The sequence below is a fragment of the Parambassis ranga genome, chromosome 13, assembly GCF_900634625.1.
Source record: "Parambassis ranga chromosome 13, fParRan2.1, whole genome shotgun sequence".
In the NCBI taxonomy this organism is placed as follows: Eukaryota; Metazoa; Chordata; class Actinopteri; family Ambassidae; genus Parambassis; species Parambassis ranga.
The window spans coordinates 13461540-13478710 of NC_041033.1; the positions used below are offsets into that span (position 1 = coordinate 13461540).

A 17171-nucleotide genomic window follows, 5' to 3' on the forward strand; every position below is an offset into this window, starting at 1 on the left:
ATGCTGTTCCATTCAAATTAAAACTTCTGCCTGGGGGCAGATGTGCATTTGTTAACACAACACACTGTTTGTTTTCTCTCGGCTCTGATTTAGGGAAATAAGAAAAAAACACTGACAAATAGCATTAATGAAATTAATGAGGGTAAGTAAATATGAGTGTATATTAAACCCAGATGCAAAAAATGAATTAAAGCTGTTGTGTGTCTGTGGAAAATGGTCAGACACACCAGGGATGTCCAGATGGTCTTCATTTAGAGACATGTGTCATACAAATAGTCTGTGAGTCTGTGATTGTTACTGACATTTTGGTTGGATGCTTTAGCATAGCTTCGTGGTAGATGACAGAGCTCACAATTACACCCACATTTGTTGAACTGAAAAGTTGTGTATGTCTGCTTATTACTGCATTATATTGTATAGGTTATTTGGACAGAATTGTCTTTGTACTTTTCCGGAAGAATAGTTCAAATAATGCTAAAAGAAGTTAAAAATTGATTTAGAAATTTACATTATATTTAAGAGGATAACACATAGCTTGAAGCCTTGCAAGGTGGGTTATTGTATGATCTTATGACCTCCTAAAATCTCTCAATACAAAGATCTGTTCAACATGTTTAAAAAAAAAATTAATTAAATTTAAGGAATTCCATCTATGTATCCCTGAGATATTGAGTCTATGAGAATATGACAAAAACATAAAGCCCCCACCATGATGAGGGCAGTGCAAAGGCATAAAAAGCTTAGAAGCACTGATATATTCAACATGGGTAGGTAGGTACAGCCTGTAGCTTAGAAAATATCAATGAAGTGAAAACTCCAACCATTTCAGCTGTGGTTAAATTGTCAAAGCCTAAGACACACACTTATTCAGAGCAAAGCTGACCTACTGCCCTTGTACACAAGCATAAGTAAACACACAGATGCACACAGAGAGATTGAACCCCACAATCACCCACTTACCCTTTGCCACTGGTGAAAGGCAACAAGATCTCTTAACAACAGCTCGTCTTTTTCAATAAATTTTGCATGAAAACATACCGCTGGAGCACCAAGTTGCCTGCTGTCATACTAGAAGAGTCTTAAATGTTTAATGACAACAACACCAAACACATGTGCGCGCACACAGAGTCAGAGTCAGGGTGCTGCTCTGAGGGGCCCCCCTTTCATCCTGACAGACACCATAAAGCTCCTGAGCCTTCTTCTCCGCCCCGCCCCATCATCAGCATGGCACTGCTGCACTCTTCTCCTATCACCCAGCAAGGAAACATGGATGTAAATGAGGTGTGCATGTTTGTGTGCAAGTGGTGCGGTGCAGCAGCTCACACAGACCCCCCCCCTCAATTAAATGGAGATGAATGGAAAAGAGAGAGGAAAAGGCAGAAGTGTGGCTTGTCACAGACAGGATATACAGTAAAAAAAGAGACTTGTTTTACATATTCCTGAAACATCTCACTGCTTCTATCTTTCTTCTGCTGAAGGAGGACTTGTTACAACTCCTGTGGGAGCATGTGGGGAATAACAAGAACATCCATGTCAACCAGGTTTGGACAGCAATAACATCATATCAAGGTCCACAGACAAAATGACAGCTATAGTAAAAGTAAAAAAAATCTTTTTAGCAAATTTTAGCTCCTTAAAAAAAATAAATAAATACTAAAATCACATTACTCTGAATTAAAACCCCCTTCATTCCCTGTTTTTCCTGTACCTACATAAAAAAATTCTTGAATATAGATAGTCTATTATATGTATCCAAAGTTAACTAATGTCCAAGGATAAAACGGAGGACTTATCTACTGTATAGGCTGTATGCTCAATCATGGGGTAGGCGTGAGTGAACTGCAAAGCTACATCTATTAAAATATATCATTGCTGCCACAGGTGGAAATGCATACACAAACTTACACACACACACAGACAAGCTAAAGTAGGGTCAGAGATTAAGGAAGAGATGCCTATCAATGCCAGAGGATATTGAAGCCTTAATAAGAAAATAGATATAGTCTGCTGGCCTTACATTTCACTGTTAGCTTTATTTGTTTTCCTGATACTGATCTAAGAAAGGTAATATGTAATAGCTGCAAATAAATTGAGCATCTTTCCTTTAAAAGCAAATTTCCATGCTTTCTTCATGCAGAGAAAATAAAAGTCCCGTGGTTTTGACCAACTAAAGCAACACATATTTCATCGCCTCTGCCGATAAGTGGACTATAAAACACTACAAAGTGCATAATTCTGTGCAAGTGCCTAAACCTAATTTCTGAAAATGAATGTTTTTCTCTATCTGTGTAGTAAATAACGTTTAAAACGCATCTGAGACAACATTTTCTCTTTTCTTAGCATTTACTCCACTTAATGAGACACAGCACAATCAGAATTTGCACATTGCAAGTTGTTTAAGTGCTGTGAGAGTTAAATGCAAAAGCAAAGTTTAAAAACATGTTCTTGGATATATAGTGCATTTATTTATGCATTTTGTCTCACAAAGCCATTGCTACAGTGATAACGTTTCATCATCTGACTGCACTGTTGCATCAAGAATACATCATAGGAATGGATCATTTCAGTCAGATCAGTCATAAAATCATAAATTGCTTCTACTGCATGTTTCTGTTAGTAAATCCAAAGGAAAGCCTCAAAACACTGCCTCAAAAATATTTTTCCCTTAGCAGTCAAAGCTTTATTTTAACATCATTTTCATATTTCTTGGCTTACTCAACAGCTCAATTACTGGGAAATATTTTCCTGAGAATTCATAATTATTTTAAATCTAATTGCTGTTTGAATAAGAGATACTGTATTCTTCCAGAAATCAGTAAAGTCCCTGGGGCCCTGGAAGAATTTTAACATAGCAGGTCAGGATTTTGCTCAAAGTCCACCGCACCACACCATGCATGAAAGCACTGTAATATTAGCTGTTAGAGCAGGACAACTGGAAGATTATTTCCAGTTACATCACACAAGGAGGAAATGAGTGCTTCACTTGCCAATACTATTAACACTGCCTGGTCAACAGAACAAATGGGGTCAATTTTCCCTTTCTTTTAGAAGTCTGCTGAACATTCGAATCATCAATTATTTACTCAACTCATGATTTACTCATTTTATCAATAATAGATCAATAAATAAAAATTGGTATGGCATTTTGAAAATCTAAGACTATTTGTGAATCAAGTAATAACTTCAATAATCATTGCTCTTTTGTTGAATAACTCGGGCAAGGACAGCCTCACTCATGCTCACTCAGGGGAGTAAAGTCTCTTAAACAGACGTGCAGCACAACAGCTGCTCTGCGTCACTCTTGGGATCCATAGTCTGATACACACATCTGTGCCATTCAATATGACAGGCAACAACTGGGTAGCACTCATACAACAGTGGCCTCCGATCACATTAGAAAATGCTGCATTGGGGAAGTATTGAGACAGCTATTCTGGTAGAGGCAATAAGAGGCCTCTAAGGTAGTTACTCCTGTAGCGGAGTCTATCACTGTTAAAGTATCCACTGCACTGAACCTGTTTGGAGTCTGCATTACGGCTTTTAAAAGACATAAACTTGCAAGTATAAATGTCCTTTGCTAACTTTTCTCACTTCAATAAGGTGCTTATTGTTTTTTTCCTGGCACAGGTAACACTGAAGCTGAATATGATCTTGTTATATCTCCAGACTTATTGCAGCTGGGTCCAGAGGGTGAAAAGTGCACTTAAAGACATCAGATATCATCTGGCGACCACAACATGCTCTAAAAACTGTACCTGCCCCTCGCTCCTAACTACCATCTATTTTTATATCACCATGACATTCTCTACTACAAAAGGGAGTTGTATCACATTACAAGGCCTGTGTGGTCCAATGGCTGATTGCAAAGGGAGATAGAGGAGGAAAGGCAGTGATGGATTGATGGATGGAAGGATCCAGTGATGGATGGAGGACCTGCGACTAAGCTCTATATTACCGTCTGTATTACTCTAATCTGCCTATTTGGTTCCCCAACAGATTAAACTGAGAATTCTTTGAGTATGCATGCACCCACCTGTACCTTGCAGTTAAAGCATTATTTTCCACTTACCCTTTCTTCTCCTTGTCCTTATTCTTGTCCTTGTCTCTGTCTCTTCCTCTGTCCCTCTCTTTCTCCCTGTCCCTATCACGGTCACGGCCCTTTCGTCGGCTTCGGTCCCGATCTCTGCTGTGGCTCCTTTTGCGGCTGTGGCTACCTCGCCGGCTTCGGCTGCCGCTCCTGCTACGAGATCGCCGGTGGCGAGAATGAGACCTAAGAAGAGATGAAAGGTGACAATAAAGGTGAAGATAAATAGGAATATAGTTAATAAACCACTGATGACACATTTATTCTGCTCAGTGTCTGCCTTGTGTTCTTTTACTTTTGTTCATTATTGTCTGCACGTCTCTGTACCACTTCCAGGGATTGTTTCTCCCTGCTGTCAGCACCACACGTGTGGCTGCAGTGATAGAGAACAGAAACGGGAACATTTCTTGTGGATTCATCGCAATACAGGTGATTCATTGCTCGTTGAGAAAATCTATAGCCCTCAATGACAGATTTCTTCTTCCAAGGTGTTCAAGACTGAACAGCAAAATAGTTATAAATGACATAAAGACATCAACAAAACCAAACTGATTCAATCAACTTAAAATGACACAATGCAAGCACAACTTAGTGGTCAGACAGCAACACTGTTTGCATCTGTTGAAAACGCAAAATGAAACAAGAAACAAATTTCCCCCGAGTAGATGGATCCATTCGTCACTGGACGACCGTAATAATAGTTATATACAACCCCATATACTGACACTCAAGCAATTGAGCCAATTAGAAACTGGCTCAGAGGAAGACCTATCCTTAGTATTGATCCTGACACTGGTCCTCTGGTCTCAAAAAGATTTACAGTAGAAGAATTTGTTGGCAATGACACACATGCACACTCATTAAAAAACATAAAGCAGATCCAAAATACAGCCTTCTAAACCTATTTGTCACTGCAGATACCTCCAATAATGTAGATGTGTTCTGCAAGTGTGTGTCTGTGTGTGAGACTACACACAGCCATCAGTGTGTATGTAAGTACGTACGTGTGTGTGTGTGTGAGTGTGTGTGTGTGGAGGAAAGATCATGATTTGAAACCCCAGTGGAAATCGGCAGCTGAGATGCCGTTATTTTCCATCATCTATCATTTTATTGATTTGTCTATAAAAACAGTCAAACCTGCTGTCCACGAGCTTTATTGCTTTCCCCCCTTTATTAGTTTGCAGTTTGGGACATCCAGAGCTGTCTCTCTCCCGACAGAAAACTAATCATTTTCTTCAGACGCCTGTCACCATCTTAACAGACAACACTCTGACAACTGTTGCAATCAATTAGGCTGGGGCGATCCTGATCACTGGAGATTTGCTGCACTATTTTCATGTCTGTCCAAAAGAGAATCTCACTGAAAAAAAAACTATATTTGAAGTGTATTAAGAGTCACTGAAGAGCAATCTAAAGTGAAAGTAAATACATTTGATAAGTAGAGGTCAGACAATGAACAATATCTGACAGATTGAGTGCGGCGATTACTCTCTGTGGTAGCTAACATATGACCTACGCCCCGTCAAACATGGACTGCCAAGGTGGAACCATTCTGACAAAAAGGTGGATGACACAGTTTTACCACCCAAATTTCCCTGAGGGACCTTCCCAAAGGGATTAATACAATATATTCTATTCTATTCTTAGGTTGATTAGCTAAAGACCTCGGAGCCAGTAAACACAAAGGAAGAGGATGGTCTGAGAAAAATCACAATGGAGGGTACAGAGGACGAGCATGCTCAAGAGAGCAAAGGATGCTGCACTGTAAAATCTAAGGAATTTCAAGTTGTATTTGAATTTATTTGTGTTGATGATTCTACATCACAATTATATTTATTCAGTCAATTTCAACACATATTCAGACCCCGATTGACTTCTTCAAATGTCTTGATTTGTTTAAACAGTCCTAAACTCAGCAGACCTATAAATCCATAATGAAGACAGGAATAACCAGTAATCAAGTGATCAACACTCAAGTACATCCACTCTCTGCTGTGGCCGCTTTGTTTTATCTTTTTCCTAGGCCATGTCAGTCTCATTACATTCTGCAGCCACCTGGAGTGATTATCAAAAACAATCATCACTAAACATCTGATTCAGAGGTAAAGGTCTAAGTAGTCATCAGTCACAGAACATTTGATTTAGCATGTTTAATTCTGTGTTTACTGGAACTACGATTAGGCAAGTCAGACTGGCAATCACTTCTATTGAGAAAAAAAAAGGAAAAACATTGGCATTTTTGGGGTATGGAGTCTCCAAGCGAGATAATCCATCAATGGCCTAAACAGACCTTGGAATGGGTGAATCTATGTGTCGACAATGCCTGCGTATGTTTGTAATCAGCAGTACATAAGGGGAAATACAACAGAGCTGCACTGTTCCAAGCCTAAGTCCTATATTTACAGCCAAGCAAATTGTGGCCAGAAGCAGCAGATGCAATAAACACAGCTTTTCTCTCCCTCTCCCTCTATCACTCCATTCTGTGTCTCTGTCTCCGTTTCCCTTTCTCCCTCTGATGGCAAAGAAAACAGCCCACTTCTGGGGTGTGCAGCAAATTAAATTTACTGTAGTTAATAGAGTAAGCCTATGCTGCTAAATGTCAATTTCCTGACCAAGTCCTTCCCCTTGGAGAATGATTAGCTAATTTAAGGCTGGGGATAAATGGGCTAATGCAGGACACACACAGATAAACAGCCACAGTTGGACCCCATTCCAAGTCCTTCCACTGCTTTACATTTTATTGGCCTTATTATCTCCAGGGAAAATAGGTCCCCCTATGACCTAAACATATTTTCATTTCTAATAAAAGGCCCTTGCCGGTTGCCCCCACGTGCAACCTCCCCCCGACACACACATACACACTGCATGCTGCCTCCTTGCTGCCTCCTTCCTCCATTCCTTCCTCGTTTCATCGTCCAATCCATTAAATCGGAGCTCTGCAATTGGCTGGGACCATTTTCCTGGTGAATTATCAATAGAGTAATTATGCTCCATGTTGGGAGCTAGGCTGAAGCTTATCGCCGCTGACCCCCCGGTGCGCACCAGGATATGATCCCTCACCACAGCCCATTGGGGTAATTATGTGGTCGGGTGTGAAGCTGGATGGTGTGTTACCTTTATCTGTATTCTATTTCTGTTTTCACTGAAAATTGGACATTAATGGCAGCTACGCGATACCACTAGTGTCAGATACAGGTGAACGTCTCCAATGAAATCTGACCCCAGTCAAATCATTATTCACAGTACACAGTGTAGGGACGGGTAGCTCATGAACACACACACAAAAAGACCAATCATCCTCACTGTTCCTTTAACCTTATCTTGCCCCTATTTGAGCAGCAGCGACGGACATTCATACCGCTTCTTGGTTTTATCAACCAGCATTCTCGCTTGGGAAGACAGAACAAAGTTTTGAGTCCAGACGGCATTTGTCCCGCAGTAAAAAAAAAAAAAAAAAACACACACACACACACACACACACCAGCAGGACTACTGGGAACAGCAGCTCATCTCCTCAGTGATGCCCCAAGCAGCGTGTCTGTCCATTAGGCCAGTGTTAGCACAGCAGTGATTAATGGCTATGTAACTTTTACCCTATCGAGTTTCAATAGACGCTGGCGACAGTGACCCCTGTCTGACCAATAACCCAGCAAAGGCCATGCAGTAGGTAAAAAATGACCATCTTCATTCCCTGGCAAGAAATGCATTTATGTAGTTTTCACTTTTGCATTTGACCATATCTTATATAATGATGATTCAAAGAGGCCACAGTAATTGTATCATTGTGAAAAATAAATATGTTTGCATATTGTATTTTAAACTTATAACTTCTAAGCTCTATAGTTTACTGAGTCAGATTTTTTTAATCCTCTATGCAAAAATAAACAAAAACCCAATGGGAAGACTAACTCAGCAGCAACAACTCTTAACTGTAACCAAAAAAAAAGCTTTTCCTAATTCTGTAAGCCTGCCAATAATATTATTTATGGCATGTTGGATAGACTGCAAAATTTCGAGACAGTTTCTGCACACAGCTCTGCATTTTTAAAAACTGACTTATGTTGCTGCAACGTTTTTAAAGACTAATTAAGCATAAAATAACAAAGCCCTCAATGTGTTGATGAAGATTCTCAGTCCAGGTCTCTCAATATAAGCCCTTAATATTAACCACAAATGCTCTGCTGGATAGGATGACTAGTCACAGTGGTAAAAAGACAGCACAACCAAACTTTTTCACTAAAAAGCAGAAACTGAAACTGTGTCCAAGTGATTCTGGATCAAACTGACGTACGTAAAAGAGACTATTTTCTTTTTTTCCCCAACACAAGTAAAATTTTGAAAGCCAAAAATTTCCAATGAATATACAGTACAACAGCTTATTCTCTTTTTACTATATCACATAAGACATGTCAAACCTACTAAGTAAAGGTAAAGCCTCAGTTTTGTGCACTGTCCACTCTCACACACAAACTACAAAAAAAGCTTTCCAGTTGACTTTTCCAAGCAATAGACAGATTGAAAAAGAAACAGGCCTATTGAAAGCGGGGCGATCCATATTTGAAGAGCTTCATTAATGCACTGTTCCCTGCCGAGTTATTTCCAGTGACAGAGCACACAGCAGCAGCTTCATGTTCGAGTTGAAAGTCACTTTTCCTTTTTTCTGCCATTTCAATGTGTCTAAAAGCACCTTGAGTGAGCAATGTGCATTTCCTGCTGCCAAAAGACGTGGAAAACAGCTGTTCCTGCCCGACGCTGCCTGCTGAATGGAATGCAAATATGTTAACCATCCAGAATTTATTACTTTTGAGTGCTCTTCAAACGCAACGGCAGACACAAGTTTAATTTATGATATTCCTCTAATTATGAGAGCTGTTGAAATCATTTCCCAAGCTGCTTCCTCCTTCCAAGCAGCCACATTATCTGTTCTCTCGGTTCACAGTACATACACACACACGTGAAAACACACACACACTCCACCGTGCACACCCACACAGAAACATAAATATACATGCACACACTAAATAACACACAGGGAATCACTGCAAAGTAGATGATTGTGAGCACAATTAACACAGCAAAGACTGAGCATGAAAGATTCACAGAAATGTTTTTTCTTCGTTCCCCTCTGCTTCATAAAAGCAATGTTTAGATTTGTCATAATCTTCAGTTTGCTTTTAATTTAGCAGTCGTCAACACAAACGTCTGCAATACCCTGCTATGTTGTGAAGCAGAAATGAGACCCCATGGAGGCCACCCACTCACTACCTCCCACACCCACCCAAACACACACAGATACAGCCACAAGCCACAAGGTCAAGTCATTTAGCAGAGTTCAAAGGCCTTCAAAGACCCCTCAGATCTATATGAACCTACAACGGCCAGCCAATGATGAGGGAAAAGATGACTTTCTGCAGCAAGATATGTTTTCCATGTGCCGCTGGAGGCATATGTGTTGATTACCCGCCGTCTTCATTGGCACATATGCCCAGTGTCATTCAGCCGCCTCATCGCAATCCTAAACTTGGCCGTCTGGTGTGCACCCACAACCTTTGACCCTTGTGCAGCCGCAGCTCGACATGACACCCATTAGCAGCTGGAGTCGGAGGGGGGGCCTGGCTCAGCCGCTCAGTCCAGACACAAGGTCAAGTGGAGGTCACATTGAGACTAGGTGCTAACTTGCCAACTCGCTCACAGCCACTCACGCAACCGAAACCCACTTTTTCCCTCCTTCCATCCATCACGGCTCGGAACAATTAGTTACACTGAGTTAGGAGAGAGTTGTTTTGGTTGTCATTGCCTCCATCTGTAAGAGGGTGGAAAGCGGGGAGGGAGAAAAGGTTGAAGTACAGTAGAGGAGGAGGAGAAGGACAGGGAGAACAAACTAGATGAGTGGTCCATAAGTGAAGGATAGCAGGGGACGATGAAGGGAGAAGACAGAATAAGATGAAGGGGAAAACCAAGTTATAAAATTTAGGGAGTCAAGAACAAGCAGGGCAACAAAAATAGGGAAAGAATGAAAAAGAAATTGATACTTATGGAGAAGACAGAGCAGACAGCCATGCTTCACATCAAGCTGGCTCCAATTAGCAGGTGTGCTCTCAGACGCTCGCTCTCCCTCTCTCTCTCTCTGGTCGGCGGAAGATGTATTTTTCTGCCTTTTATACACATGTATTTATGAAGTGGTAGGAGATCTGAGAGCCCTAAGCATAACAGCCTTTTATTGTTTAAATGTGGACCGCTCGGCCCTGTGTGCTTAAGTGATTTAGGAACCTCACAACTCCGGTATAAGAAAAATCATAAACGCTGAGACAAACCATGTGGGTGGACTGTAAAAGGCACAGAGGAATGGGCCGACAAAAAGCAGACACACATTCCACTACTAAAGGGAAACTACACTTAATTAAACACCCAAGACACAACTGGAATAGTGCCCTGTAAAAAACATAGTGGTATTAGTTTTGCTTCTTCGGCAGAATAACATAAAGTTGTCTTCTGACAGAACAAAGAGGTTTCTAAAAATCATTTTTTTTATGAACCACTGTCAAGATTGAAAGAAGAGAGATAGGAGGAGAGAGAAATGAACAGAGAGGGAGAGATCAAGTCTTGAATAGAAAGAGAAAAGACTCCACAATACATCTGTCACTTCACATAGTCTACATGTCCTGTGCACAGAACTAGAAGTAGCCAGCACACTTTACCTTCTTTTACCATTCATATCTGGTGGACAGAGTGATTTCTGTACAGACAATTGAAACAATGAGCAGAGAATTACAGTATACAGCACACTTCTCAGTTATTTCAATTTTAATCTCTGTAAGAAGTTTACTGCTGATACATCCAAGGTCAATATATGTTAAGGCTGATTCAAATCAATATTATTATCAATGTCAGGACTTAGGCAAACAATGCCACATGTTATAAGTACATTTACAGTAGCACATGGGCTCACACTCTGTTTTCCCACTTTCACACAACGAGTGTTAATATCCTACCGAGCATATAGAGAAATCTGGCAACATTTCCATTTCCAACAAAACTGTTGACTGCATTTAAAATAATTATGTTTCTCAGCTTTGATTTGAAGCCAAAATCGCAACATCCAGCTCTCTGTTCAGCCAGTCACAGAAGCGTTCCTGCTCTTTGTTCAACCAATCATACGACAGTTGGCCACGTTATTCTTTGGCCGATCCATCCATCTCAACTTCCTCCTCATGTCCTCGGCTCTGCCAAAAACTCAGAATGGATAACGCAAAAAGGAAGACAAATTTCAAATAGAAAACCTCATGCGAATGCTGAGAAAGTGTTTCATTACTTTCAAAAAGATTGTCAAGGTTTCAGTCAAGGCGCACATGATCCTTGTTTCATTTCTCTGCCGTTCTCTCTCATTTTTTTCCACAAATAAATTACTAAAAGTGTGAGTGAAACCACATGCGTGTGTGTGTGTGTTTGTGTGGTTGCTTTGCTTGTCCAAACTGAACTGACAAGTGCAGGCAGTGGTTCCATTAGCTGGCAATTTGCTCTCAAGTTGTCCGGGTGGGAGTGGAGGAATGACAAAGGGTTTTTTTTGGCAGGGCGACCCACATGGCTCTACTTAGGATGAGTTAAGTGAGGTATTCACACACGTAATCCTCACTCATTATTCACATGCTCCTGAAACACATGCAAGGTCTTACAGGTGAATGTGACACAGAGATCAATGAAGATCAGTGCCTCAATTAACAAAAACAACTTTCTATTGTAAACATATGCTTAAAAATACACTGAAAACCTTACTAGAAAGTCGACACTTTTATGTGCCAAGACATTGTATGTCTACACATGCATCCTGTGAGTTCCACTGTCCATATGGTTTAGACCACAGCATAACTTGAGAACAAGGTAAACATGGCTGACTGAGGTTTGTCCATGCATGCTCTCTTAGCTCGGGTCTCTGTAGACTGGCTCAAAACCTGGCTACAGAATCACACGCAGCACATAAACATATTTCTGTGTGTGTGTAGTATGTTTAAGAGTGAAAAGAAAAAGTGTGGACAGACGGTGGTGTTTATCCGTGCATAAATTAAAAGCAGAGAGCTGTTAATTAAAAGGGGGAAAATAAGCACAGATAAAATAAAACTTTCCTAATCGAGTACTTGGCAAGGTGACCTCTGAGTGCACCGGCCCGTTATTCTAGGACCTGCTGTCCTGCTGGGAGAATGACATGGGGGGGGCAATGTGTACGTCCAGCACTGAGCAGCAGGCAACTGGTAGAGCCCCCTCCTTTTTACTGTCTCTCTCTCCATGTATCTCTGTCTCTCTAGCTCTCTCTCCCCTCCTTCTCCGCCCTGAGCGTTATTAGACCCAGGGCTTCGCTGCGGCTCCAAACAGCTCAATGACAACACACAGGGCCTGCCAATTAGAAATAATTAGACAGTCATTGCAGTGGCAAGTCTTTTTAAGTGCATATATAACGATGCAATGATGCTTATTAGCCGGCCTGAGCCGGCGAGGACCAGGGCCTCAAACGCTTTGGTGCTGGAGAAAATAATTATGCCAGTGATCACAAAGCGAGCTGCACATCTCTGTACTTCACCTCCACGCGTTTCAAAAATCCACTTCATTAGCTCCCGTAATTAATCCTCCATTAATTGCAGGAAAAGCCCAGTTTACCTCCCTTCGTTTCTAATTATCATCTTATAAATAGTTATGGTTCTAATTAATGTGTTCATTAGGCAGGATATTTCTCTCAAAGCCTCGCTGGGAGCCAAAGGTCCAGCTCGGCTCTCTCTGAAGCCTAACCAGCCAGAAGGTGAGGCCATCCTGCCTGCATTTGCTTTTATTTTACTACATTCAACCTCCTAATTGGCATTTAAAACCCAATTTGGAAGAACTTCAAGAAGCTTAAATAGGAAAGAGAGACAGAGAGCGAAGGCAGGAAGGAGAGAGGGAGTGAGAGAGAGAGAGATACATTTGGTGTTCATTTTCCTATGCCAGAACTAAAAGCATTTCTGCCTCCATCTTTCTCTGGGTCTGGCCAGACGGATGAGGCTTTTCACTGACATAAAGTGAACACAATGAGCGCTGAATGCATGTTATCAGTCTTTGGTATTATAGCTAAAGGCTTTATTTATAAAACTGCACATCTGTGTCTCCAAAAAGAAATAAAGAGTAAGGATGACACATTTACTAGGTTTCAGTCAACAAACAGCCAAACTGTCTCTTTTGGTACACAAATATAAAGTTACTGGTCATGCCATGGTGTCTATGGTACTTAAATTAATCCAAAGTCTTGCCATGATTCACAACTACTTAATCCTCTCAAATATCACAGATGTGATCTCAGAAAAGATCATCATATATTAAATCAACTTTTATTACTCCAGAACATATCATATAAAGTTTGAACTATGGTAAGAATTTATAATATTCCATTTTTGCAACATTAATTAAACTAATGTTTGAGTTCTGCACAAGAATCAGGTTAATTGCAACATAAGAATAGATATAATTATATTGGGTGGCAGTTTAACATTAAATGCCAAAGGTGTCACAGTTTAAGGATCTTTTTACCTTAAAAAAGATTTATAAACAATGACAGAAACTGTTACTAGCTATTAAACACATTTCTAATTCTCCGCATCCTCACAGAGGTGAGGGCTTATTAATTTAATTAAAACAGGAAAAGCCTAAACTGATGAAAAATGTGTACAGAGGATTGACTGCACATGTTGTTTGCACATGGTGTCTTCAGCTAAAAAAGCCCATTGAAGATTAATGTGTTCCCTTATATTTCCATATTTTGCTGAAATAAAACAGACGAAATACTCACTTATAAAATGTTCTGACAAATTCATTTAAATAGAAATTAGTGTACTAATATAATTTCTGACGTGCTCATCAGGCATCTGATACCCAAGAGATTTCTCTTTTACCCTCCCTCACACAACAATCAGGGCTATAGCATGAGCAGTTACTCCTGATTTGTTAAACAGATGGATAAAGTGAGAAAACTTTGATGTTAAACTAGTCTTTGTTTGGGACCTTCTAACTAACTCCTTTAGTTGATTGTCTATTTGAACAATTGGTGTGATGCCTTTTGTGAGGTGAATTTCGAGCGTGCATGCTCGTGAGTCCAGACTCTATAGCTAGGTTGCTACCCAGGGGAGAGGGCTAGTGTGTTGTGAGCCTGCAGGATGGAGGGGTGAGATAGAATGTGGTGGTGAGGGGGGAGTGTGGGGGGCTTGGCAGAAGTGAGGGGAGTTAGGGGGGGTTATCCTCTGGCGGTAGAGGGGAACACTGCTTGCGGCAAGGCGGGGATGAAAGAGGCTGTCTGTGTCAGTCACTTATTCCTCCCTTTGGTAAATAAAGGTTTCTGACAACAAAGCCGAGCAGTGCTTGACTGGCCTTTACAGCAGATAAATAAAAAAGACAACACAGAAAGAGAGCAAGACAGAGAGAGAGGGGAAAAGAGAGAAACACAACAACAAACACGTTCAGATCTCACGACTGGAAGCATGTTGATTTTTATGGAGTAGAGAAGACGAAGCTGAACTAAACCAGGTCATCTTTCAGTTTAAATCAACACTTTGCAAGTCCGGTAATAGGGGAAGAAGGAAGAAAGGGCTAAATGTCATACTGTGGAATGGGGAGAAGAAAAGATGCTGAGAGTCAACGGGATAACAGACGGATGGATGAAAACAGCCAGGAGCCTGCACTTAAATTCCAGTAGAGTACACTCCAGACTCACCACAGACCACTGCAAAACTCTGAGAACACAAACTGAGATGCTGCAGCTCAAAGAAGAAAAAACGATTTAGGGGTTGTTAGCATTTGTCCACATTGTATTATATCCATCAGCACCACTGTTCACTCCTTTTGAGGAAATCAGTTTTAACTTGTCATGTCCTCAAACACTCAGGGCCATTTCCCTTATAAAGCCAGCGACACCCAAAACCACCTGCTACATCACGCACACACACACTCTAAACTGTGTAATTAAATGTATGTTACACACAAACTCACAGAAAAATTCCCACTCTACCACCTGACAGGGGAATTGCTGATCCAGGTGCAATGAAAGCTTGGAGGCCCCACAGCTCACCCACAATAAAGTCGCTGATTTTCCCTCACCCCACCTCTGTCTTCTTGCACTCCACAGCCCAATCGTCCTCTCCTCTCCGTCTGAGACCTTTTCACTCCTCCCTTCCGCTCCTCACCTCTACCCCTCCCCTGTTCCCAAGCCTGCCTAGATGACCTTGCGCACTCTCCATGTCAGTGCAAGGCAAGAAAAAGCTATCTAGCAGATGTACGACACCTCATCTCATACAGGGGAAAATTGCTGTGTGAAATAAATACCAGGCCATCGCTCAAACCCTGCACGAACACATGCATGCACATACACACATGCACGCCTAGAGTCCCTGTGTGATCTCCTGCACAGAAAGCAGAGCTCATGTTATAGAGCTATAACATCCAGATTACCTAGTTCTAGCAGCATGCAGGGCATGTTGGGGGGCTGATTGGCTAGAGGGAAGACCACCACAGTGCAAGACACCTGTTTAAATATCCCTAGATGTTCTGGGTACTGATATCTAATCAACCCAGACCTCTGACCTTTTTAGAGCCAGGCAGGAGGATGTCACTGAAGTGTCTTCCCTTATATCCCCTCACATCTGCTTACAAGTGCATATCCCTGTTACTGAGGCCTAATACAAACCAGCACCCTGACATTTCTGTTACCTTAAATTAATTTGATCATAGCTATTGACCTGACCTATTCCTGCATCCTGTAACTTGTCTTCCTCAGACATGAAAAAGTCAGCAGTCGATTCCCAGTCTTAATTTCTCAAAGTCACTTGCCTGAAGCCCTCCCTCTGTAAATATTCATCAGAAGCCTGGATCTGCTCTAAATATCCCTTTTCTTCACATCTTTAATGTTAATTAACACATTACAGCCTATCTGACTTATCAAATGTTCCTTTTTGGGTAAATGTTTTCATAAGAAGTCAAAAACTGATTTTACACAACAAAGACTTTTAAAAATGTTAGAATTTCTACTTGGACACTTACTATCCCCAGGTTTGACTCAGAGGTGTGTGAAAAAACTCTGGTCCGCAAACCTAGCATATTGGGTGGTGTGTTGCTGTCTGCTCTAGGGGAAACACAAATATAATTAGAGGTCTCACTAGCAGTCTGGTGATGAAACCCCTCCACTGTGAGCGAGGCTAAACCCTGACGCTAGCACTCTGGCCTGCTAACTCAACACACCCCTGAAATATTAATGAGTAAATTGTAAGTGTTTGTGTGTGTGCCCTGCAGAACATGCTCACCTATGTACGTAAGTGAAATGTGAAAACCTAAGAATAAATGAAATGCCAGTGTTCTCTTTGATTGGATCAAGTGGTGCATTTTGTGGCACAAGTCATTTTTCCTTGTCTTCCAACAGTGCTCTGACACTAACAGCGATGACAGAAATGACTGACTGAGCCACACACATTAACCCCTGCTGTGGGACGCCCATAAAAGCCGAGCACTACAACGAAGCACTGAGCTCACCTAAAGACGTGCCTGTGATCCGACTGTGATGAGAGGCCGTGTCGTCTTTGTTGGACTGGTTACACATCAGACCGCTGTACACTGCTGCTGCCATGCTCAGCTCTGCTCTCCCCCAGTGGAGTAGGCCATGACACCCCCCACATGCACACGCAAATCTGCGCACACACGTTCAGTCAGTCTCACACAAGCTTGCAAGCACGACACACACACACATACACCCTGCCTGATATGCCTGCTCACATCAAAGAGAATAAACATTAATGGCAAATAGGTAATCTGCTCCTCTTGTCTGTTTTACATTTCAGGGCAAGATTGACTGCCTCTGGGGGACCTGGCCCTTCTCTGATTGAGGGCAGGAAAAAAAGGAGAAAGAGAAGAGAGGAGGAAGCAACGATAGATGGTAAACACATGATAGAGCATTATTCTTATTTCATGTATCTCTTTATTTTTTATTTATACATGGGAGATTGAAAAGAAGGTAATAATATTCCCTCACTTCAACACACAACGGCCCACTATGGTCCTAATCTTCTCCCCTGCAATATTCTCATGC

At 41.4% G+C, this 17171-nt stretch overlaps 1 protein-coding gene across 1 annotated transcript in view; it reads right to left on the reverse strand.

The window, feature by feature from the left end:
- rsrc1 (arginine/serine-rich coiled-coil 1) overlaps positions 1–17171 on the reverse strand; it is a 97002-nt gene that overhangs the window by 73944 nt on the left and 5887 nt on the right. The window contains exon 4 of the mRNA XM_028419755.1: positions 4070–4270. Within this exon, the coding sequence (XP_028275556.1) occupies positions 4070–4270 (201 nt within the window). The remainder of the gene's footprint in view (positions 1–4069; positions 4271–17171) is intronic.